The 25,835-nt window shown below is 34.6% G+C and overlaps 1 protein-coding gene across 2 annotated transcripts in view; it reads right to left on the bottom strand.

Annotated features, from left to right (window-relative positions):
• Window positions 1–2,208: 2,208 nt before the first annotated feature.
• LOC111046773 (homeotic protein distal-less) overlaps window positions 2,209–25,835 on the bottom strand; it is a 73,643-nt gene continuing 50,016 nt past the window's right edge. Inside the window, exons 3-4 of one of the 2 annotated variants that reach the window (XM_022332400.2) lie at window positions 10,476–10,982; window positions 2,209–5,025 (exon numbers count right to left, since the gene is read on the bottom strand). In XM_022332400.2, the coding sequence (XP_022188092.1) occupies window positions 10,488–10,982 (495 nt within the window). In that variant the 3' untranslated portion in view covers window positions 2,209–5,025; window positions 10,476–10,487. The remainder of the gene's footprint in view (window positions 5,026–10,475; window positions 10,983–25,835) is intronic. The other variant, XM_022332399.2, reaches the window with a different exon arrangement.

Raw genomic sequence — 25,835 nt, 5'->3', positions numbered from 1 at the left:
AATAGTTTACCAAGTAGTAACTGGGTGCATTTGCAGCAATGAGCGCAAATATATTCTTAATTTTAGTTTTTCAATAAATAATTCAATGTGAATTTAATTGCTATACTATCTTATAAATCCGTATTCAATGATGAGGGAAGAGTATACTCCTCATCACATGAAACCATAATATGAGTAATTCAAATTATGAGTAATTTTTTGTGCTCTTTGAAGCCTTTCTTACGAAACATTCATATTCGTTTTTTCAAGTTCCAATCTATTGTACTTGATTGTAGTTCTAGAATATTGTACTTTTAGAATAATGTTCTATTCTATTGTACTTGACTGATCTAGAATAATACATATTGAAATACTGAAGGTAACCCTCTAAATAAATTATTATAATAAATTTGACTTCACTTTAGTACCGCCATTACTCAAACAAAATCTGTGTATCGTGTTAAGAATGATCTCGAAGACTCTCTCTACAACCTCTCTACATCTCTATCTCTAGACTAGCTGAACCTTTGTAACAGATCTTAACGGTTTCTGTTGAATTTTTCTCGAAAACGCTGGAATAACGCCGATTATATTTGGTGTTCCCAATTAATTCCAAGCGAAAGTTTGTACGTCTTAGTTGAACCGCTGTATCAAATTTCAAACTCTCCTGACAATCACTTATTAATTTTCATAGAACTAAGAAAAAGCAGAAAAACGCCGTTCGAGCGTATCTTCGGAATTTCAAAGTCCTTTCAATACAACATTTCTAGAACCTAGCTAAAAATTTTTACCAAATCTAAATATTTTTTGTCAATAAGTTCTTGAAAAATCCTAGAAAATGCAGATAAACACTGGATAACGCAGATTTTGGGTGTATCTTTGGATTTTATAATGGCTGAGAGTGAGAATTTCCTTGAAGAGAATAACATTTTGCTTCCACTCTCCGCCGATGATGCAGACTAAGTTATCTGGTGTCGAATCAATTGACAATTATGATGACAACTATCCTGGATTGATCCTAAATCACTAATCTTGTTTACCATGTAATACTAACTTAGAAACTAATTTAGATTTATTCCTGAAAATTCATCTTGTCATGAATAAAAGGAAGCATACCAATATCAAGCCTCCATTATTTGAAAAAAAATGGCGGATTCAAAATGGTGGATAGTTCCACCAAATATGTTGCATGAAGATATTTTCAACTTTTCAGGGGCCTATTGCATGGGAAAGTACAAACTAACAATATTAGTAGTCATCTGGTTATTAGAATATAAAATTACTAAAATATAAGCTTGTATTTCCTCATGCAACAGGGCCCCTGGAAGATGATAGCAGACATGAAGTGTATAAAAATTCAGGATACAACTTTCGATTATATTTGAATTTTTGGAGAAATTTATGTCCCAAGTAGACAGAAAAATCTGTAGGCCGGTTTTATAAGATTTTTATGCATATTTTTCGAAACTCTCATATATTGATAAAATTCTATTCAAACCCAACAAACAAATTATAATATGGATATGAGTGCTAAAAGATAGAATTCATTAGAGTTATTTTATATTAGAGTTATAGATAGAGTTACATTACAGTCCTTGAACATTGGGGTCAGATTTAGCCCCACCTCAGTAGTTGCGTTACTTTTTTTGCCAAACCAGTTAAGGGTTGGAAATGCTGATAGACAAATTCATGTAAAGATATTGGAAGAAATCCATGGTGAAGAAAAGAGATTTGATTGGTATTCGCGCTCTCCTGGATTCTAGTATTGAAAATAGTGTTTTGCATAATTGGAACGATGATTTATAACAAAACTTTTCTCATTTAGCACACTTCTTATTCTCTAAGAAAAGTTCATAGTGATCTTCCACACTTTGCAAATAGGTAATAACCAGAGAGTATAGAGTGTAATTATGAATGTTACATTCTAAACTCACTGATATTAGCATCAGGTTATTGAATATCTTGAAATATTTGTAACTCTCCCATAAAATTGAATTCACGTTTCTCATGTTTAGCGTTCATATTAATTAGACAAACTTCCTAATACTCTTAGATGGTTCATGGAATCGTTTTGAAATTTGATGGGTAGTAAATGAATTTGAATTTGGTTTGCTACTCATTCACAAACGTTTGGTATGCCTAATTAATAATGTAGCACAGTCATATATTTTTAATGGTAAAATTGATATCTTACAATTAAGGAATGGATGGAAATACCAATACAACACGTTTCGTAATATAAATTTATTACACTAAACTTTCGAAGATACAGAAAATATTGAGAATCTAAAATGTGAACTTTGAGAATTCTTCAAAATCGATCAAGATAGTTAGAGAAACATATCAACATAAATCAATATTGACAGAATATTTGTTACAGAAGCCTATCAGGAGTTAAAACTCAACAAAATAATACAGCCAGTAAATAAATTTCATGACAGCTCATTGGATGAACCACGAAATGACACTGTCTTGTTCTGTGTATGCATTCGAATAATTTGTATCAGTGGAATCAAAAAAGATTTGAACAAATGTTCGCTTATCAGAATAACCTAAGAGAACAATTACTATAAAGTTCAACAAACAAAAGTATCTCACCACTTGCATGAAACGAAACTACATGAACTGTGTGATTCAGACGAATAAGTAAGTATCTTTACAGCAGAAAAATCAACAAAATACGACTACAATGATTCATTTTCTTTTGTGTGTTAGAAAAAATTGATTAATATTTTTATATTTATCACAATTCTCCAACACCATAATTTTCTTACTCTCAGTCAAAAATTACATCAATATATCAATCTAGAAAACATTATGAAGAACAATGGGTTTTTCCTTTTAAGCATTTAGGCTATAAATTTCAAAGTATAACATTGCAAATCTTCCCAATTCAAAGCTAATTATTATTATTCTCTAATGATCTTTTTTCATTTTAAATATTAAAACAGTGAACATTTTTTAGGAGATTATATCTCTAAATAATATCCACATAATTATAAAAGTTGAGTAAGTAATGTGTATTATTACAAACGTATTGTGGACCTTCGTAGTGAATTTCGAAAAAATCAGCATGGCTTGAGAGAAACTTTTATTCATTACTATTGTTCACTCTAGTCCATTCAATAAAATTGTCCAACAAAAATAGTTTCCCCAATAAGGTATCAGGAAAATTGAACATAAACCTTTATAAAATAATGCATCAAATTCGTACAATGCAACACAAAAATAATTATAATTATTATAGTATAGTAATGAAATGCTCTAACATCGCTCTTTGGATTAACCATAATGTTATTATTTATCAATAGTCTACAGGATTAGGAACAACGCTTCCAAACCAAACGATATGATGACAATGAACTTTTTACACTTTGTTTTTTTTTATTTTTAACACAATATTAAAATACGAATATAGACTACTATTCACGAACCAAATGAGATGTGGTCCATCATTCCATCATAGCGTCTTAGATTTTATCATCAGAAATCGTTTTGTACAATTCGAATAATTCTATAATATGTACAAACTTTATTATTTATATATATTTATAAATGTTTACAGAGTCGACCCAACTCCAAGTTCTAATCAATTAAAGGTGATGAGACGTGAAATCAGTTAAATGAAAGCACTCTTGAAATGCATTTCACTAAAAACAAAACAAAATATTTTTTTCGGCTTTCAAGAGATCTTTTTCCAAAACATAATGTATAACAATTATTTGTACTAAATAGTGATATTACTCAGTAATAGCAGTTTTATGAATACTGATAATAAACGGGAAATTCTGAATTTGGGAATGAAGGGATGATAAATTTTATTAAAACTACAGATGCTAGAATCCATAAACAACCTCCCAGCTGCATTTTTTGTTAATTTCACTATTTTTGTTAATTCACTTTTTTTGTTAATATTTTTATATTTCTAAGTTGGAAGGCAACGTTCCAAAATACATTTTTTTATCTGAATTTAATATAATTACCATGTATATCATTTTTCTTGTCACGGAAATTATTACTATCAAGACGATAATAATGAATTCAGCAGTTAATCGAATTAAAATCTCATAATAAATACATAAGATCTGGAACAAAGTTAATTATATAATGTATCAAACCTATATCAGACTGTATAAATATTTTTTTCAATATTCCATTTCGTAAAATTCATTTCTATGCCATTAAAATCTAATCATTATCACATGATAAATACATTGCAATGGTTTCAACATTGAATTCAATTCGTTTTAAATTTTCCTTCATATACATAAATAATACATACTTCAACCTGTGATTTGAGTTAATTGAGTAAATATCACATAGGCATATCTATTTTCTCATGATAAAACCAATCCCTTACATGCTACGTTCCCATAGAAAAATTAAATAATAGAAATGAGATTAAAACACAATTTATAAACATTGTGATAATATAATAAGAATATAGAGAAAATGTTGAGTCATTAGAATGCAATTCACATAAATATGATCATAAATATCAGTAGATTCATTTCTTCACCATTTTAATATAAATTTCATGGTACATCATTAAAACGAATAACGCACGTACTTCAAGAGTTTCTCAGATACCAATACACAAGATTCGTGTAACATAAATAGTATATAGGTAATATATAGATCACTATAACAAATAATCAACATTTAAAAAACAAATATATTCTCCAAGCTAGAAGAATATCCCCATAACGTCGACGTCTGATCACCTTTATTATACAATTTTCTAATTTGGATCGACTCAGATTTCCGCTAGCGAAAATGTTCAAAGTCTTAAAGAAGAATGGAACCCTCGGCTATAAACATGATGCGTCTGTACACTTTTACAAAACACTCACACAAATACACCAATTGTGTCATTCTCAACGACGCTGTTGAGGATTTTCTTATTGAACTATTGAAACATTTAAGTTGGTAGTAAAGCTGGTCGCATCAGCTGGGATAGACTGAGGGTCCTTTGAGGGTTGTTGGTATTTACAGTACAAACAGAAGAGGCAGTCGGCAGTCTATCGTTAGACTGTAGGCCATACTCTGTAACAAACAACATCACAAATATCTCGTTAGTGTCAGTACATATAATTATATAATCAATATTAACAATTCACCAATTCTGTATAAAGAATAATACCATTGCTGTATGATTATTCTAAACTGTACTAATTCAATATGATCAAGAAAATACAGATGACCTATATTTGGAAGGTGTTACATTTCAATAATAGTATCAATTCGCGACGAATAAGAAAATCGGATATTGCCACTATCTATTTTCTCAGGAAGAACCCAGTATCAGCTCTACGCCCTTTATCAATCTCAGATAGTGAAGACAAGGACACAAAGTAGTTTTGTCTCGCTTTTATGCTGGATCCTATTGAATATTATCTCATTAGTGAGTTTCAAAACCGTTTTCTCTTCTATCAGGTTTTGTTTTGGATGTGGAATTGAATTAACGAAGAATGTTCTTATACATTGTATTTGAAATCGGAATAAGGCTACTGTACATCCAATCCTGAGATGAGCTGTATATATAGAGCTGTAGAGTACCTACACACACTCTCTATCAATGTGATTTTGATTTAACTCAGTAGTTTTGATGGTTTACATCATTCGATGAAAGAAATCGAAGAGTTGATACATATCGATACCATTAAAGACCTGTCATTCGCTGAGATTATCCACAAACAATAGACGTAGTCCACATTTGACGAATAGAACATAGACGAATATCCACAAACACAGACGTATTAACAGAACTATATTAAAATTCAAAAGGAATATTGAAGAATATTTATTGACAATGATCAATCCATTTCAGTCAATTCACTCGAATAAGTTTGATGAAGATGTAGGTCAATAATATAATACCTTGTTTTGTGAATTATTTCGATTTAACTTTTATCCATTACAATAAGATATATAAGGAGTGATGGATTCATTGTTACTTTCATGTTGCAGTCCCATCTTAATTCTTCACGTTTGAAGTATCACTGATCAATTTTCTGCTGTTGATAATAGAATATTTTTGTCTCTAATTATTGTACCAGTTGATTGTTATTGTACCAGAATCAAATGAACAAAACTAATCAAACCAACTGAAGAAAAAGGACACTAACATTTATCTCCCATATTATATTTTCAGTTCATCTTTAAATTTGAATGAACTTTTATTGGAAATTCATGAAGAAGAAACACGTTCTCCCTCTAGTATATTCAACAATCAACCAAGAAAAAGAGAATCAATCCAATTTCAACAATACTGAATGAATGCAATCAAATGAATGTATTGAAATATTGAGATTGATTAATGATCTGACATATTCCTTATGTCAATCGAAAGGACATCATGGGAATTCTCGTATGTCAATCTAAATTTCGATCCATGAAGAGAGGTTCGTTGAGATTAGATCATCTATTGCTTTACAGAATGCTTATGAAGAAATTTATACTCTGGTATTTCTAAAACAAAATACCAGTCTCGATTCCACAAAGGAACATGGATTGAATCCATATTGGAATTTACAAAAAACAAGCGTGTTGCACAGTGTTATAAATTGTGAATGGTGAAATTGATTGTAATACCTGAAAGTGAACTAGTTTTTATAACTAACATTTTTCCAGTTATTCTTATCAATTCGAGATTGACGACAGATTGTGTCTGACTTTCTATGATAGTACTAACATTTCAATAATTTAAAATTCAAATGATGGGTACAAATCCAAAAACCGGATGCAAATCATAAACAGAAACGAGAAGTAATCAGCCAAAATTTCAAAATTTCAGAGCGATTTCTCACAAACAAAACTTTGTTAATCATGAACATTTCCCCACCTCCGAACTATACATTAATAATTTACAGGATTGAAATTAATAGTATTTGGAAATACATATTATGTTTGATTAATTTCTTATACTGGGAATAGGATCAACGATCAATCACAATAGATTTGCATAAATTACAATTGATGAGTGCCAGTGTTATTCGTCCGGCTATCCTGACTATCCTAGGGAGAATGGTAGTCCTGGAGGGATGAAATTGGAGAGAGAGTAATAAGGATGAATGGAGAAAGAGTTTACATATTGTTCAATAGGAAGGATCAAGTTAAAATATAAATCAGTTAACTGGTAGAATTTATTCAAAATTATTGTTGTTATCACTTGATATTCCTATAACTAGAGATCAAGCATTTGTATGCAGCGAATACGCTGGCGCTTCATGAAGAAAATCTAGAGCAACGTTAATTCTGTAAGTAGTTGTTGAGTTAGCCTCATTTGAAGTGTCCACTGTAAACTGTAGCTCTAGATGGTACTGATCTCCAGTATCCACTCTTCACAATTCCGAACCAAGTCTATAATAATTGAGGAGGCTCTGGCAAAAAGTGGAATTATTTAGTGGAAAAACAATACCAGCCAAGTGGAGTCCATTATAAAGTAGATATATAGTTTTGTGTAACAGAGGCACGCACACGCACAGGCACAGGAGCGAGCGGTGGCGAGAATAGTAGGCATTCTAGTGCAGCATCGCAACTGCGTTCTACGGCTACCGTTCTCGGTTGCGTCCTGATAAATTCCGCTCCTGTGTTGAACTGCATCTCGGCAACTGCAATTGCACTCAGCGTTGCATTGCATTGCATTGTAGAAGGCGACATGTGTCGGAGTGCACATAAAAACAAGAATGCCTTGTCTGGTGCCGCGGTATGCTTTAATTGAAATATAACATAGTTTTTGAATATGTTGGCGTCCTTTGAGTTTTGCCGCTCACATTCGGTCAACAAACTCTCCGAAGCCAGTCGGAATTCTTCGGCAGTACTCGCCACTGCTCTACACACATCGCATGCGTATGCGATCCGCCCCAACAATAGCGTGTAGTGTCACATGTTTTGCGTTTTGCGTCGCGCGTTTCAACGGAGCAAAACGTTTCTGTCTGTTCTGTTACTGTTTCTGACCATTCTTTCCTCGTTCAAGTGATTTTCCAACAATTTTCATTTAACAAAAATCCATCCAAATTGATATGTATGGAGAGCGACTTGGTGAAGAGCACTTGCCGTCAGTAAATTCCCGTCTCTATATTCCTCGTCTATGTTGCTCCAGCTTTCTTTATAACGATATGAGTTGGGCAAAGCAAAGAATTGCTAAATCAATATGATTTGACAAGTTCAATAAGTTTTCTTTTGTGAATAACATTCTTTATGAGGCTCTAGTTGATAAGATTCACTATCTATTGTAACGTTGTCGCTTACTTGATTTGCTGTGAAAGTGAAAGTAATTTCTATAGTAAAAGAAATTTTTATTTATTGTTAAATTCAATCTTTCACAGTGGTTTTGAGGATGGCAAAAACTTCTACTTACAGAGTCTCACAGATGCTCCCCAATCCAATATATATATATATATATATATATATATATATATTATATATATATATATATATATATATATATATATATGTATATATATAAATGGATTACTCCATCATTATTGAATAAAATAATCAAGATTGAAAATTGGAGCTTCAATAATGTATCAATGGATAACAATACGCACAATTGAGAAAAGCTACTAACAAGCGTGATTCCGGATAGTAGATAAACTTGTGATATTCATTTTACTAATTCGCCTAATAGCTGGAGTACGCAGAAATGATTAATCATAATAACATTTTCGTGGGTATTAGCCATTTAGGGTGCTGCGTATCAACTTCCAAATTATAATAACTGATGAATGAGTGGGGGCCCCACTGTCTACAAAGGCCAGTGACCAGAACAAAGCATGCACATCAAACACTAAATTGGTCACTGCAGTGTTCAGATTAGTTTATAGCCTAATAGCAAGTTATCATCTCTAATTTCTTCCAAGGCACTCACTCTCACAGCTGAACCGAGCTATAATCTACGTTAGATTTCTTGTAACACCTAATCGTTATTGACATTTATATAATGTTTAATGAATTGTGAGAATCGTAAGGTAACTGGATATGAACAATTTTAAAGGATGGTTATCGATTGTTATGAAGATTGATGATCGGATCAGCTGGAAGAATTGGCACTTTCGATATTATTTGTGATTTAAATATTTTTGAGTATGCTGATGAAACTTTACAATCAAAGCCACTTACATCGACGCACTGTTCTCTCCAAAAAGAGTCTGACTATAATGGAAGTAAGAATAAGCATTCGATAATGATAAAATAAGGTCATTTTTCAGCATAACTAGTGATTCTCAATTGCTCAATATTATCACTATCATGAGAGGAGGAGGGGAAATCACGGTTACTCTCATAAAATTTTCATAGGTTTAACATTTTCAATGAATCTATCAGAAAATTCTGATAGCAATTATTACATCGTGTTACTTACAAGTCACAATAATTGCGAACTTGTAGTAGGCTATATTCGGTATTGATATAAATATATTGTTTCTAGTAAAAAGGGATACTAAAAAATTAAGATTGGAAATCTTCGGCATACAAGTTGAAATCCGTTACTCTCATTCAAGTTTTCGGACAAATAGTGATGGTGCACCTTTTAAATGTTAGTAAGTGATTGAGTATAGGCTACGTGATTGAGTCTTCCACAGAGTTCTGGGTCAAGTTTTCATTTTCAAGCACTATTGGATATAAGTCTCCAAACTCTCCATGAACTGAATAGAGTTAAACAACATATTAATATTTTTATGCATTACTGCTTTGAAAATGCAAGTTTCTATTTTCTAACAGATAGCCTGGACCGATCAACAAGTTAGCCACATGAGTTAGAATTGAGGAGGTAACTAGAGATGATAAATTATAGTCTGATTAAAATTAGTTGGATGATTAGCTCATGGATGATAAACGTTTTTGCAACTCTCAAACTTATTGAATATGTCTTAACTCATCATATAAATTCTAAGAAATTAATGGTTTTTTATCTATACAATAATTATTTTTTTAATATAATGATTATTTTTTATACATTGTGTATTGTAAATTGTAACATATTGTTGAAGAATTCCTCTTTTTCTTTTCACTTTTACAATCTAGTCCAAAAAGAGCAATCCAGTAGCATATCAAAGTAAAGCAATTCATTATATTGTTATGAAAAAATACTTCAAATATGATGGTAAGTTGATCTTATGCCATTGTTTTCATTATTAGATCTTTATTGCTCATTTTGTGGAAATATCGATAGGATATTATAATATATTGATAGGATGACCGCAAATCACCCCTACACAGATGTATAGTCTTTGCAGGGGTGACTTACATCTGTATTATTGTACTATTTTTGTGGAATGAAGAATATTTGAATTTGAAATCTTTATGAAATTGTGCAGTTTTATAGTAGCATTGTGTATGTGTGTGTGAAATAAATTTGAATAGAGTTGAATTAAAGTAGAAAAAGTGGATAGTAAATTTGTTTGAAACGATCAGTAGTCAACTAATTTGAATTGGACAGTGGTGAGTGGTGAGTGGTGAGTGATGAGTGATGGTGTTGTGGTGTGGTGTACCTGGCAGGTGACTCACGTGAGAAGGCCGGCAGGGGCGGGGGCGGAGGCCTCGGTCTGGTACCAGGAGTACTGCGGCATGTACTGGGGTGGATGGTGAGGCGGATGCGGGTGGTGGTGCGGATGGGCTTGGTGGTGCGGATTCGGCTTCATGTCCCAGTGGGCCACCAGCGGTGGCGATCCGCTGCTAACACCGTGTGGTGACATTTCGCTGACTGGGGTCGAGCTGGGTGTGGGGGTGCCCCCGTGAGGGCCCCCTTGTTGGGCGTGAGGCATGAACGCACCGCCAGGACTCGGCTGACTGCCGCTCGACGATCCGTTGCCGTTGCCTTGCAGCATACCCGCGGGCGGCTGCGGACTCGGGGGGCCCCCTTGGCCCCCCTGCCCTCCTGGCGCTGCGCCCCCTAGCATATGCGGGGGACCTCCGGCCCCTACACCGCCACCACCCTGTTGAGCAGCTTTCATCATTTTCTTGTACTTGCTCCGTCGATTTTGGAACCAGATTTTAACCTGCAACACAAAGGAGAACAACCAATGTAGACACATATTTAAAATCTACTTTTACCTTTTCTATATTCATACTAATGAGAGATAGGCCTACTTTCATGAACATAAAGCTAAGAGAATAACGAAGTTAATAAAAGAGTAGGATAGAATAAAGTAGTGGAATGAAATATATGAAAAGTTTTAAAGTAACTGGTGAGATGAAAAAAGAATTATTGACTCCGAATACAGAATTATTCAAGTGGGAATATTATAAATGGGATTATCATGATAGAATAATTTCCACATAGCCACCTCTAATACAAGACCCCGGCCTACGATATTGCAACGTCGCAGTGTAGGCCTAGAATACAATACACGATTGGTGCAAAAGATTTTAAAAAATACCAGTTGATCTTTTTCACCAACCATGTATTAGATTCTAGGCCTAAACTGCGACGTTGCAATATCGTAGGCCAGGGCCTTTTATTAGAGGTGGCTATGATTTCCATGATAAAGTGAAATAAGTAGATAAATCGAATTGTTTATGAGGTAAGGATGATTTCAATTCAATGTACACATTAAACATTCATAGCTGTCACAGTTTGGTAAGACATTCATATTTGATCAACAAAAGGTGGAATTCCTGATGTTTCTGTCAGAACTAAAAGCAAGATAACTGAAGCATGCTCTAGAGCCATTAGCACGAAGGAGAAATAACATAAATCGATCGTCTTATCACATATTGCCGAAATGAATTGCTTTTGTAGCCATCACTTGATATGAATATAAAGTGTCTCATTGATAAACAGTGATAGGCACGGTTGAATTATATTTCAAGCATTTAGTTTGTTTGAGGACAATACTTCAGTGGGAAAATTTGTTAGTGGTGCGGTGGGAGAGCAGTGGAGCGAGCCAACTGTCCTTTGATAGCAGAGCAGAGGGTCATTCTGACTGCAATTCATTTTTAAAACTTGCAGACGTAAATTTCACTCAGGAAGTCTGTGGGATGTGGACATCCGACAGCTAACCCATTTCCACCCTTCGTGGTTCATAGGCTTGCGAAGCTCAAGCTCATCTATTTAGTTCACTCCTCATTCCTCTTCAAGAAAGAACTCGTACTTCTTTGATACAGAACTTTGGGTGCAACTCATCACATGGATAAACAAGAGTTCTTGGTTAGTCAGGTTGACCATTGAAACAGATGTAACCGAACATACAAACTCAATTCAACATATACCAATATCCAATATACGTATACATTAACTATATATTTTACTAACAAAATATTACTCAAAGAAGTACATATATGTCATCGATATATAGAAGTATATATATTATTATCATCTGTCATTTTTACTACACTCATTTCTTTTTCCAATGCGAATGTTGAACTAGGACTCAATTAGGTTTGAATGAAGAATGTTCGTACCTATAAATATAGATGTATAAATTCATTGAATTTCAACGAGTAAGTATAATTACACGAACATGGAAAAATAAGAAACACTGTTCGATGGAGATTTTCAATTGCCTTCCTCGGTTGACATAGAACGACGAAGTGAAGTATTTTCGCGCTCACATTTCGCACAAATGCAAATGCGAATGAATACTTGGGGTGCGAAGACCAGCGAGCAACAAAAAAAGGAACGACTCTTTGCATGCTGGAGAAATTCGGCGCGGGTCTACAAGAAAAGGTGTCGTTTCGTAGAAAGCTTCTCATTTTTTAGTGCTGGCGCATAAAGAATCGCGATTCTAAAGTGATTTTCTTTTTGGCTTTTCAAGAGGGACTTCCATTGTTTGATGCCGATCTGACTGTTACGAATTCCGTTCTTTCAGTTGCTTTTTTTTCTGCTCTCCAGCCAAGTTTCTCAGGATCACTTGTTTCCTCTCTACTGTACTTCTTATTTATCTTCGTTTCGCTTGTTTCTGCTCTGAGTTTCAGGTCTTCTCCATCATTGACAGGTCAATCTGTTGCACTCTTGTCGAGTGGAATTATCAATCGATTTTATATCTGATTGTTTATTTCGGTCTATCGGAAGCACTTGGAGGTTGAGAAGGGGTGAAGGACCAACTGACTGCACACCTGTTCAGTTGGAGTTTTGTTTGTTGTTCTTCAAAATCCGATTAAATTACAGAGAGAAGACTTTTCTCATCTTCCACCAGTCGCGAGACAAAAAAACAGATGACCGATAACATAGTGATTGATAGTCTTGTGATACTGTAGTAGCTTGATATTCACAACACCAGTTCAAAATTAGACACTCTTATTGCCTCGGATCACTTTACATTAATTACCCCAGCGTATATAAACTGTCCAGTGTGAATCTTACATTTAATACTGTGACGTTAGGCTATTAGTAAATTTCATATTATTTCTTACATGATAAGAAACAAGAGATATTGCATAACGATATGAGAGATTCCACTAAAAAGACACTAAAGATTGTCAGGTTAAGCAGGGAATCAAACGTACAACCCGTGTTTGTATCACGATAGCCAAATTATGAGTTGAATCTTTGTCGCTTATTCTCGTTTAATAAAGTACAGTAGCTGTTTCCGTACTGTTTTATCATGACTGTTAGTTACTCCAGTTAATAGCTTTTAGTTTCAACTTGAAGGCTGTTTCTAGTTATCTTAACGAGGCTTCAAGATAGGACAGGAAGAATAAAACCAAGTGAACTAGCTCGCCCCTATCGCTCCATTGGCCTATATGTGACTTGGTGACATCTTGACATGCTTGGCTCGATAAACCTGTCACAAAGAGCCGTGGATTAAATAAATGCTCACTGTTGTTGCGTATATAACGTCCAGGTTAGTTTTTTACTGCTGACGTATCTTATCAGCCTAAGTGAGGACTTGAACTGCTCATTTCATTATAGGTTGGATTGAATCGGTAAATTCCCATGACAAATAACTTTGTCAGCTTGTTGACTGGTTTATTGGCATTTGACGTATCTTCCGTATAGAATATTCATTTCAAACAAATATTTGCTTAATATTGAATCTCAAGAAATAATAATTGGCGTGTTCTTCTCCCTTGGAAAGGATACAATGCAGCATTTACCCACATTTAAATTCACTTCTCCCACATCATGTGTACCTCTATTCTCCCTGTCTGCCCTCAGGAATTGAACATACACTACAAATGAACAATGCTGCAAGATCATTTATTAACAGTATAAACAGTAATAACAAGTTTTCAGAATGTCTGAAAACATTTTTTCATACAGAATAATCTCAAAATCTTCTGTTAATGCAAGTACTCATCTGTAATAGTTTGTAAAATGTTTATTCTCGTTTTTTGAAAATTTGTGTGAACCCTGATATTATATGAAAGGGAATATTACCTATTTGGAATAATTGGGCTACTTATTTAAAGGAGGCTGAGCTACTGCAAAATATTATCAATGTTCAGAATCTATTTTCAAATTTGAGAATGATTTTTTCTCTCAAAACGACTTATTCATATTTATTATGATTAGAAGAATTTCTTGAAAGTTGAAATTAGTCTGTGAAAGATTCGAAGTGACCTATTGTGCCTGTATGCAGCTGATACTTCCTGTTGAGTCGCTTGCAAACAACTGACAATTGACGAGCTGTGAGCTGTGAGTGCTGAGGAGGAGTATTTGTGAGGCGCAAGAACTGGAAGGGAGGAGGAGAAGGAGGAGGAGGATGAGGATGATGATGAGGCGGAGGTCCTCCTCCGTTCATGTAGGCGGAGAGATGACTAGCGGGGAACTAGCTTTGCAGCATATGTTTACAGTAATGTTATGCGGGAACTCTCATCAATATTAATGAAGTACCTCCCTTCAGTAATCCGGCTCCGACTCAACCTACCTAAAACAGCTCGTATTATACTGTACAAAACATTGTACTACAACAACAGAAACAAGAACAGACACCAAATAATAAAATTTAACATTATAAAAGTAAAGCGCACGAGTAGGCCTACTATAAATAGGCCTACTGTTCACGCGTTCACCGAGTTATTTCGTATTCATGTACTTGTTAATGCAAGATGAGATCAGGAGAAAAGATGACCATCTGAAATGTGACAAAATCAATTCTACTGTCACACGTGGAATTAATGAGATGAATCGATAGATTACTTGGTGAATGGAGCCATTAAGAAAATCGATCTCATCAACTAAAACAATCACATCTCAATGAATATGAATGAAGTCCACTATTTTACTGCGATTGTTACCACATCGAAATTTCTCATTCTAGAATGACTCCGTTGTACTAAACTGTGTTCTAAATCCCCGGACTGTCTCTTGAAACTCTACAAAATGTTTTGATTTTTGCATTATGTAGTATATTCCAGATATAGTGGGCCTGTATTACTTCAAATGTGTATTCTTTTTTGTTATCGTATAAAACGTATTATTTTAACAATCTTTCCAATAATTGTTGAGTCATATCAAGTTTAATGGTGAAACATAATATATTTTTGCTTTACTAGGCTTTAGACATAGGGTTGAACAGCCAGTTCACTTAGTAAAGCTGGCCATTACTCAAGCTTTTCAATTATTTGAACAATAGTAAATCTTTCAAATAGAAGGGATATTCTATTACACTTAAATCCGCAGAAATGCCTTCAGACTTCAACAGTTTAGATATTGTGGAAATAGACTTAAGGTACTTCTTATTTCTAATTTGCTATTATGTAACAAACAATTTTTTCATCGTCAATAAGATTTACGTCGGTTATTCTTATCTTAACTGAGTGTTGTAGTGGCACGATCGTCAATAGGCTAGTCCCGGTGCAGTTCATGAGACCAAATACAAATACAAATTCATTCCGAAAATTGATGCTACCTGTAGGGATAATGACAACCTCAGAACATCGTGGCTGTATATGAGAGATAAAATAGGATGATGATGATGAGAGATGACTGAAGCTCAGGTGGTTTATGTTAATATACACAGCAAATATATTTCATGTCCAAGTAAACAGTAAATTGTAATATAGATGTTGAAGTGATAAATTAGAGAATGAAACGAAAAGGGATAGCCAGCTGATTGACAGGACATATCACCTACCAAATGTGGAGCACTTTATTAATAAGCTATGTATCTATGTATCTATGTGATCTATAAATATAGATCATTATAACAATAATCTTATGAAACTCCACAAAAATATGAGATATGACACTGTTCAATTTGTGGCGATTGCGTTATCAGTGGTGAGCAATCAAGAAGCGGCCAACACAAAACGTTCGCTAATTCCAAGAGTAGGTTTGGAGCTTTGGAGCTTTGGAGGTTGGGAACTTTGGAAGTTGGGAGGTTTGGTGGCCCCGAAGAGTGGAGGAGCGGAAGTCGGCGGTCAACCGTGACGCTAGAAATGACAATAGAATATATATAATTAGATGAGTACACCATATGCTGTCTGTTACGTAAGTCATAGCATAACATAGGACAGTCGTTGGACAAGAGCGGAGACAAGAGTTCGCAGCTACATATACATAAACTCTTTACAAGCCAGCGTACCTAAGCAACGAACCGTGCTTCCTCCTGTACTGCTAGCCGGTCATTGTTAGCTTGTGCACGCACATCAAAATATACAAAACATATACAAACACCTCACGCATGTGTCCTTCTTTGTCTTGCATCTTCCTGGGAGAGGGAGGGTACCACTCCAGGGACAGGGAGGGATATCTCAATGCCATTGCAAACTAAATTCGTGACCAACCAACTCAACTTACAGCATTTGTAATACAGTATGATGTATGATGTGCCGCGAATGAAATAATTTAAATTATGTGAGAAGTCAGGGGTATGATAAATTATGTAAGCTCATACTGTATATTGAGTATAAGAAGTATAATGTGTCGAGTATAAGGTCTGAGGCATTTAATAAGAAGTATGGAGTATGAAGTAAGAAATATGGATTTTAAGTATGATGTAAGTTCATATTGTACTTCGTAAGAACCCAGAGTATGGAGCAAGTGAAATCTCAAAACTATTTGACAAATTTAGAAACAAATCTTGTTAGAAGCAAGAAAGGAATATTCTTCAAACATCAAAATGGAATAATCCATACTACAGTATGAAATATAGATTGAGGAGTGAACTGAATATTGAAATTAATGGTTTTCCACCAACTTCCCAAACCACAAGTAATACAATTATTTCAATAAGTTGGTCTTCTTGATTAACAATAATATTGTTGAATTCTTGTAAATTACTCTAAAGAATAATACATGGAAATAATTGGTATGCGATACAATGAATTAGAGATGGTCGTTGAAGTGATCGCAGGATGAGTGTATGCTACCCACTTAAGACATTCACTTTGGGCTGACGTCAGAATATTAGAACAAGACTTATATTGGTATGATTTTGAATGTATTACATTGTGGAAAACCATAGGATAATGTTGCTCTGGAGGTTCTCAACTATACCACAGAGGGGTGACATCCACTTCATCAAGATCTCAGCTGATCAAGAATCAGCCACGGTAGGGAACTTCAGTACGTCACGTTTCCAGTTCGCCAATTTCCTGTTGCTTTCACAACGTCAAGTGGATACAGTATCATATAATCAATGATAAAATTATCAAAATTTCTGAATAATTCCAGCATATCGCTATTTAAAAGCAAAAAATAACCCCTAAACTTGCAATAATCGAACCTTCAACTAACTTCTCACTAATGGATGTGTAACGTAGTGGCTGACTGTGTAGCAGCCTGCAACAAAAACTTAATGCCGTGAGACTTGAACTGAACGACCAAACTTCCCATTTGTTCCATTATCACAGAAAATGGTCGAAATTGGAACTTAATGAACTGAGATCTTGACAAATTAAGACCCTCCCCCACAGAGAAAGAAACTTTGTGGCTACAAGTTGGATGAAAACCTAGAGAAGCACATCAGACTGAATGCCGAAGTTTGATTTTTGTGAGAAATTACACTGAGCACCAATAGAGTACTAAATTAGAGAAGTCGACTAGTTTGAAAAAAATCAGCCGATGAGGGCAAGGAGGCTTGGCAGAGAGATGGTGTGTATATCTGTGACCTATTTGAAGGGAGGGGAGAGAGAGGAATTAGGAAAGATAATTTGAATGTATCAATCGATCATTATTTTTGCTAATCACCACTAAAATGGTCATAAATAACAGAGTTGTTATGTAGTTGGAACGAGACTGTTCCGAAGGACAAACAAAGCTAAGTATGCAGTCAGTAGCCACAAGTTGTCAGTTATTATGGATTTGGCAAGCAGTGAGATAGTGATGAATGTCCAGGCAACCAACGTTTAGGGCATCGAAAAAGAAACCGGTTTAATCATTGGTTCACATCAGCAATAACTGCCCTCTCATATAGCCTACAAACTCCAAACTTTAACTACCACCGTGATGTGATGCCAGCCACATCAATGCTGCTGTTTTTTGTGGCTCATGGTTTCAACAACAAACAACACTGCTGACTTATTTTATGTTGTTATCTGTTCACGTATATCACATTAGTCGATAGGGTATTGCAATTCCATCGTGTGGGTCTGTTGATTCAGAAGTGAGCTTTAGTATCCCATTGAAATAGAATGAATTGTTCTTTTCAATCGAATATCTCTAGTCAACAGTTAACTACCACTAAACTTGTGGAGTCCGAACCACTGCGTATGCACATCAAAGTATGTATTTATTTATAAATGAATCTTCTCTGATGAATGAATCGTTCTACATGAAAGATGATGTTCCGCGTCCACAGTAAATGCGTTTAAACTTGTACGCGTTCAAACCACCAATCGTTATGCTGAATAGAAACGTTTAGTTTAGACAGCTTTATTGAAGCACATCTATGAGTAGGCTGATCTGATTCCTCATATATCAAATCAGAATACAGAAAAAAAAACGTAGACATTGATAATTTTGGCACTAATGACATGATTTGGTAAGTATTTATAAAGACCAAAAACATTATTATTATATTCATAATGAATATTCCTAAGGAATATTATTGAGCATATCTAGTTTGACGTTGTTATAAATAGTTTTTTCTACAACTGCGCGTAAAGAAAGAATTTACACACTCAATTGTCCTCGTAAAACAGCTTATTTCTGAGGAGAATCTACTTTTTCGCTCGCTAACCATCCGCGCATGCGCAGTACATTTACTTTACGCTCCCAAATCATTCGCGTATGCGCAGAAGAGTTTCTTTACGCTCTCTAATCAGCTGATTGTAAGCAGCTCGCCAAAAAGTCAGATCTTAACCTAAAACGTCGGTAATTGTAACTCCGCCGATATAAGTAATTTAACAGGTTTGGGCAGTTGTAGAAAAAATTTTGTATGTAATTCGCGCGTAATGCTTCTTTATCGCTCTTGCAAAATTATCACGCTCCGCTTCGCGTCGCGTGATAACTGTTTTGCGCGAGCGATAAGGTCGCGCATTACGCTCTTAATACATAAATAGCTATTGTTAATAAAGACACTATTCTATTCTATTCTATTCTAAATGGTTTTGATCTTCTCATTTGCTATCTTAGATCATGTCATCATCTCATGCTATAAAAAGTTCTCATCCTATTATCCATGAACTTATCAACAAAAAATGAGAAAACTCATTATAAGGTAATCATTTTCAATTGTTCAAGATTGATTAAAAGAACAGCGATGAAGAAAAATGTCATAATTTTGTAGTCATCACTTAGATAGATAATAAATAACATGTGAAAAAAATAATGAAAGAATTGTAAAATAACTTCTACAAATACAAGTAGAATTTGAAAGTTTTAAAGATAAGTTCAAGTCGAAATAAATAGAATCTATATAATTTGATTACGGTATGAGATATTGTGGTATTTCTCCATCATTGAAAGAATAAGAAGTTGACTTGGTATCATACACCAATCTACTGTTAGGCTATTGACAACATAAACATCGTATTCTCTCAAGAATCCATATATGTTTAAACTCCTCAACCTCTTTGATAAAAGGAATAGAGCTGATTATTTTGATCAAGCGTTTAAATGTTATTCTTGTATTACATTATTATATAATATTTAGTACTATTGTTAAATCAAGAGTTCAATTCAGATAGTGTGGCACCATGAGGTGGAAAGAATCAAAGCAACGGTGAATAGATTTGTATAGGTTACACCCTGTTCATACTTTGTTTATATGCATAGATAGGGTATTGTTAGGAAGGCATCTGTCGAGCGAGATTAATGTAGGGAGGAGTCTGAGGCGCATCAGACAAATGCTCAGTAGCTATGCATGGCATCCATGCACTGCCCATCTAGGCAGTAAGAATTCGCCGAGTGAAATCTGAACGAGATGATTCAGTTGAATGCAGAAAAAGCAATTTGGTTGATGCATCCCGTAAATAGAAGAGAAGCTGCACAGTGGTCACCCGCCGCCTGCCACCACTCGCTTTTTCTTGTGTGAGAGGCTTTCGCACGGCGGCAGTGCATGTGACGCGGCATTCCCCGGCCAGCATCGCATCGCATCGCAACGCATCGCAAGGCAAAAGGCAGGAGGCAGGAGGCAGGAGGCAGGAGGCATTCCTGACTGCAATCCAATGCCAGAATGTAGTCTGTACAAAAACCCCCGACAGTTGTCGACTCCCCTCACCGCCTCCATCTCAAACAGCCTTGAAAATCACCACGAACGGATTAGAACCAGAGGCTGTTGATAGTGGTCGCTTTTGCCCAAAACAGACGTCGTTACCGCGGATAGTTGACCTACTCTACTAAGACTCGGTAATGAATTCATTACCATTGCCAAGAAATGAGCAAGTATTAAGAGTTGAGCTAGAGGATGTGGTGGAGAAGAAGGCGGCGAAGAAGGAAAAGGGATAAATGAGAAAGAGGAGAGTATTAGAAGGAGGAGAAGGATGGGGAGGAGCATCAGAAGGAGGAAAAGGAGGAAGAGAATGAGGATAAGGAGGAGGATGTTGATGATGAGGAGGCAATGTTGGAGTGGAAAGGAGAGTAGAAGGTTCAGAAGTAAGAGAGATTAGAACATTTAGCAGGAGGGAAAGCAGAAAACAAAAGTTGCAGAATAAGATAGAGTTGTAGGAGGAGATGTAGCAGGAGAAGAATAGAGGGTTTAGTAGGGATAAGAGGAGAAGAAGAACGAAGAAATGAGTAGATCTGTAAAAAGTTGGAGGGGAGAAATTCAGTTATTAGAAGAATCTATAAAGAAAGTATAAGGATGAGGAGGAGAGGAGTAGAGGTATAGAAGAGAAAATATTTTCAACAATATATTTCAAACATTTCCAATTTCTCTCACACCACAGCCTGGTTTTTAGATTAATTTAAAGTGGGAAGATTCATCCTTCATTAGAAAACTGCAACGAATCAAATCAATAGAAAACTATTATTTATTTCAGCCAGGGGAGGTGGTGTAGCCTATTGGTTTCACTAATCACATTTTGTGAAAGTTTGTTATCAATTTCATACATGATGTATCAACAAAAGTTGAGACATGATGATATATAATCTACAATTGATTGGAATATAAAATTTTCACTGTCACTTCAATTAAACCTCATTCCCAATTTCTAACAATACTTGCATCCAATACCAACTTTCTTTCATTATAAATCTTGAAGTAAGGTTTGAAAATCAACAAACATTTTAAATATTTGAAATTCTAACTTTATCTTGGACATTGTCACCTATAAATTTGGAAGAGAAATAGCACAAGGACTACCTTATTATTTTATCTACCTATGTTATTACATTAGTGTCATTGTGAATAAATAAATAAAATAAATATTTAGGAAGTGTTTGAGATGACCTAGATCACACTTGGCACTAAAAGAGTTTCTCACTTTGTATTCAAGGAGCGGAAGACAACATTAACGATCCATTGACGGTGGTCAGCTCAATGTCTTCATCAAGTGATACGATCTACGATCGCTATTCATGTTGGTAGTGCAAGGTTCACTGAAATTTCAACTCACGTCAGAGATCAATAGAAAATCAAATTATTCTTTGAGTCCTCAATGGTTTTGAGATTCAGCCAAAAATCTAAGTACCAATTTGTAATTCTAGACTTCTTGAGAAATACTCCTATGTTATTACATTTTATTCCTCATCTTTAGTACACATATAATATATTATGAAGTCTTTGATAAAAATCATCGGTTGAGAAAACTGCTTGAACAGACGGTTTTTGCACCGGATATAAATTCTCCGTTAGTGTCAAGCCATTGGTTTATATTCTAGTGAATGTGTATCCGAATGTGATCAATTGAGAAGTCCAATCGGGATTCGGGAACTTGAAAATTAGCAGCATTTTCCGGAAATAAGAAGAAAACCTATGGTCAATGATACGAAACGTGAACTGAATAGTTGTATCCTAATCACCATTTCTTTGGCAAGTTTTAATAGTGTCGGTGGAGAAAGTTGATTCCAATTCACTTGATGATTGATAAAAGATTGAGAGAAATATTTCCATCAACTTTTCTCTGGGTTTGGTTATTTCTACAGAACTCATAGTACAACAATTGAAAAGTAAATTGAATATTTTCTCTATTGACTCATTTATATATTGGAAATATACTTGAAAAACTGATTGTCATCATTCTCATGCTCTAACTATAAGTGATTTTTTATTATATACTCTGAATTATGTCTCATTTGTGAGGAATAATGCCATTCAAATTGTGTCAATATATATTATACGTAGTCAATTATTATGAATTGGTGAAATTTTATTGAGTTCTATAAACTATTATTAAATTTCTTATCGAAACTCAGAATTTAGTTATGATCTGAACTGTCAACGGGCAATGGCAAATTGTCGCATAAATTCTGCAACCGTTTCTTGATTCGAAAAAGCAGCAGAAAACCGAAGGAATACAACAAAAAGCACCGATTGTGAGGTGAGAAAGTGGTGGAAGGATGTAAGATCAGAGAAACGAGAGAAAAACAACTGATATTCTCGGGTCATTAAATTCTTTGTCCTTTCTAGACAATAGTGAACAGACCGTGGTACATTACCACCTACTAAAGAACTATTTTTGCTGAAAACTCGTGAGAGTATTCCCTTCTATAATAAAATGCACAACAATTACAATACAATATTTTGGACTTATTCAAGGCTAGATATTCAGTTTTCAATGAAGAAAACATCTGATAAATTATGGGACAGTATTTTCTTAAATAATCAAACAATTATAGCTAAGCTGAAATATTATTTTTAAAGCAGCAAATTATTCAACATTTAGCAATTCAATCAACATAGTTTTTGTTTGAGTCAACATATTTTTATAGATTTGCAATAGAACTTGACATTAAGAATTCCCTTCAACATTCTGTTTGATTGAAAAGTATTATTTTGTCAGTGATAATTTCAACTTCCACCAAAGGTCATCTAGATTCAATGAGTTTAGCTGCTACATAAATCTGAGGAAACACTTGAAAATGTTTTATTTCACTCACATAACATAATTTAAAGGATCTTCTAAGGGACGAATATTATAATTTTCACCCTGAATGATATTTTATGATCTGATTCAGAAGAGAGAAAAACTGGGAATTAATTCTTGGTTTTTATAATTTAATGATATGTTATTAGTTAATTATTTTGTTGGTAATAGAAACTATATTTTACTACGATTCCATAAGTATATCTGGATTATTCATTAATTTCTATATTATTTGTGTAGCCAATGAGTGACGATTTCAGAGTGTAGAAGAACAAGAGAAAATCTATAAAAATTAAAAATTTGATTGCCAAATGACAAGGGCTGAACGCATTCAGTGACTTATTTGTAGTTACAGTGATGTACACAATAGCAATGATGTAGCAAAGCTGTAGAAAAAAGCTGTGTAGTGTCGGGGCCTTTGGCTCAACTTGTAGGTCGGTCGTGGGCCGTTTAATTGGGCTGTAAAGGCGGTAGTGCTGAATTAATTATAAGAGGGCCTTGAAATCTCACTTCAGTTCTCTGTACTACGACATGCGTCACCGACGCATCACGACGAGACGTTTCGTCACCAATCAGCTGATCAAAAACGTTGTCTTGCTTAGAAGATCGCTGCTCACACTACTTCAAACGGCACAGAAATACACTCCGAAGCGTACTGATCTCCAACTAAAATATTGCAATTAGTAAATAAGCTACTCTTATTCAAGTAACTCAGATGAATCAATCAAGTGAGTATTGATCAAGTAAGTGATTCAGATAATTTGAATTTTGTAGTCCAAAATTGCATAATTCACATAAATTTTCTCGAAATCTGTACGTCGTAATTCCAATATTTGAAATTCTTGTTCTGTATATTTTATCTCTTGTTTTTATTTTCTCAATGAGAATATGGCTGAATTATAACTGCGAAAATTAACGTCTATAAACGTTAGCGCGTTAACTTGGGTAATGAAAATATTTTCAGGGAACGTCATCACAGTACTATGAAAAGAATTTCTTCTATGAATTTACCAATACTATCAAGGATAATGATATGAATATTGTTATGGATGGGATATATGTATTATGATGTAATTAACTCATTAAAAATAATATATATAGATTCCTAATTATTTCAATTAATGAAATATTCGTCACTGACAATCAAGATGACTAGCAATTCTAACAACAATTATTGATTCCAATTTCTGTATAACAATACTCATTAGCTTCAAATGAATGAGCCATTGCAATTAATCTCAGATTAAATAAAAAGGTATTAAAAAGTTGTTTAAGATAATTAGATATTAAAATATTCTAGGCAGTTCTGTAAATTTTCTAATATATCAATTTTTAATTTTTTGATAAAAAATTAAAAACATCACAATTGGAGCATTTGTTCGTCTTCAACTAACAGTGGAACGGACATCATGAGAAAGGCAGGAGGAAGAAACTGTAAGCGGAGACCACGGTTTTCTACATTACAGGACAAGTAGCGGAAGACATGGGAGTGCTCTACATAGCCTACTATACTGAATCCAAAGAACGGTAAGGGGCGTGAGGGCTCTATAGAGCTGCTGCCAGCCAGCTGCTGATAATCTACACTTCTTCTCTTATCTCCTTTCCTCTACTACCTTCTTCTCTCCATATTCCTCTGTCTATTTTACCGCTATTTTTGCTCTTCTTATGCTGGACGCTTCTATTCTTGCTTTCAGTGAAATAAAAAGTTGTCAAGTCCCCAAAATTTACTAATGAACTCAAATCAAATGATTGGATGGAAAAGGATTATGAAATACATAGAGATGTTCCAAGTTTAAATTTCCAGGTCTGAAGATTTGAAATAATTCTCTGTAAGGATGACCCTGCAAAGGAGCCTTCCTGAAAAATGAAAGGAAAATCAAATAATTGGAAGAAAAAATGTATTAAAGATGAAAAAGATTACAAAATTTGTAATTCATATTACAACAACAAATTTTTAGAGGATAATCTAAGATTAATTTAGAGGATAAGGATAATCCTGCCAAGAAGTATAATCCACTTCAAATTTGAAGGTGATATTCAATTATCAAGAGAAAATATTATTAAACTGCTTCAAAACTTGACTTGCTGGCTATTAAACTGTTAACTTATCACACAACCATATTCATATTATGTGCCCATTCAGCATGTTATCACACATTACAACAGCAATATAAACTGTTCCAGTAATCGATCAATATATAATCATCATCATGACCCTCACCCAATTTCTATCGAAGACCACCAGCTGATCCGACAAGTATGAATCACAAGGAAACGATTCAATCCGCTATTTATCATTAGAAAAGGTATATTCAAGTGGATGGACCAGTTAATAAATTAATTGATAATTTATTAGCGGAAAGAGATACAACAGTAGCACTGGAACTATTTATGCGGAGTGTTCGGTTCGAACGATTGCCGCCAAGCCATCCGCCAACCGCCAACGGTTGCGGCGGCTATGATGAATGGACTAGGCCGGTCACTCGCTCCATTAG

Source organism: Nilaparvata lugens, chromosome X (genome assembly GCF_014356525.2).
Source record: "Nilaparvata lugens isolate BPH chromosome X, ASM1435652v1, whole genome shotgun sequence".
Lineage (NCBI taxonomy): Eukaryota > Metazoa > Arthropoda > Insecta > Hemiptera > Delphacidae > Nilaparvata > Nilaparvata lugens.
Note: the sequence above shows the minus strand (reverse complement) of the source record. Positions and strands in the feature narration are given on the sequence as shown.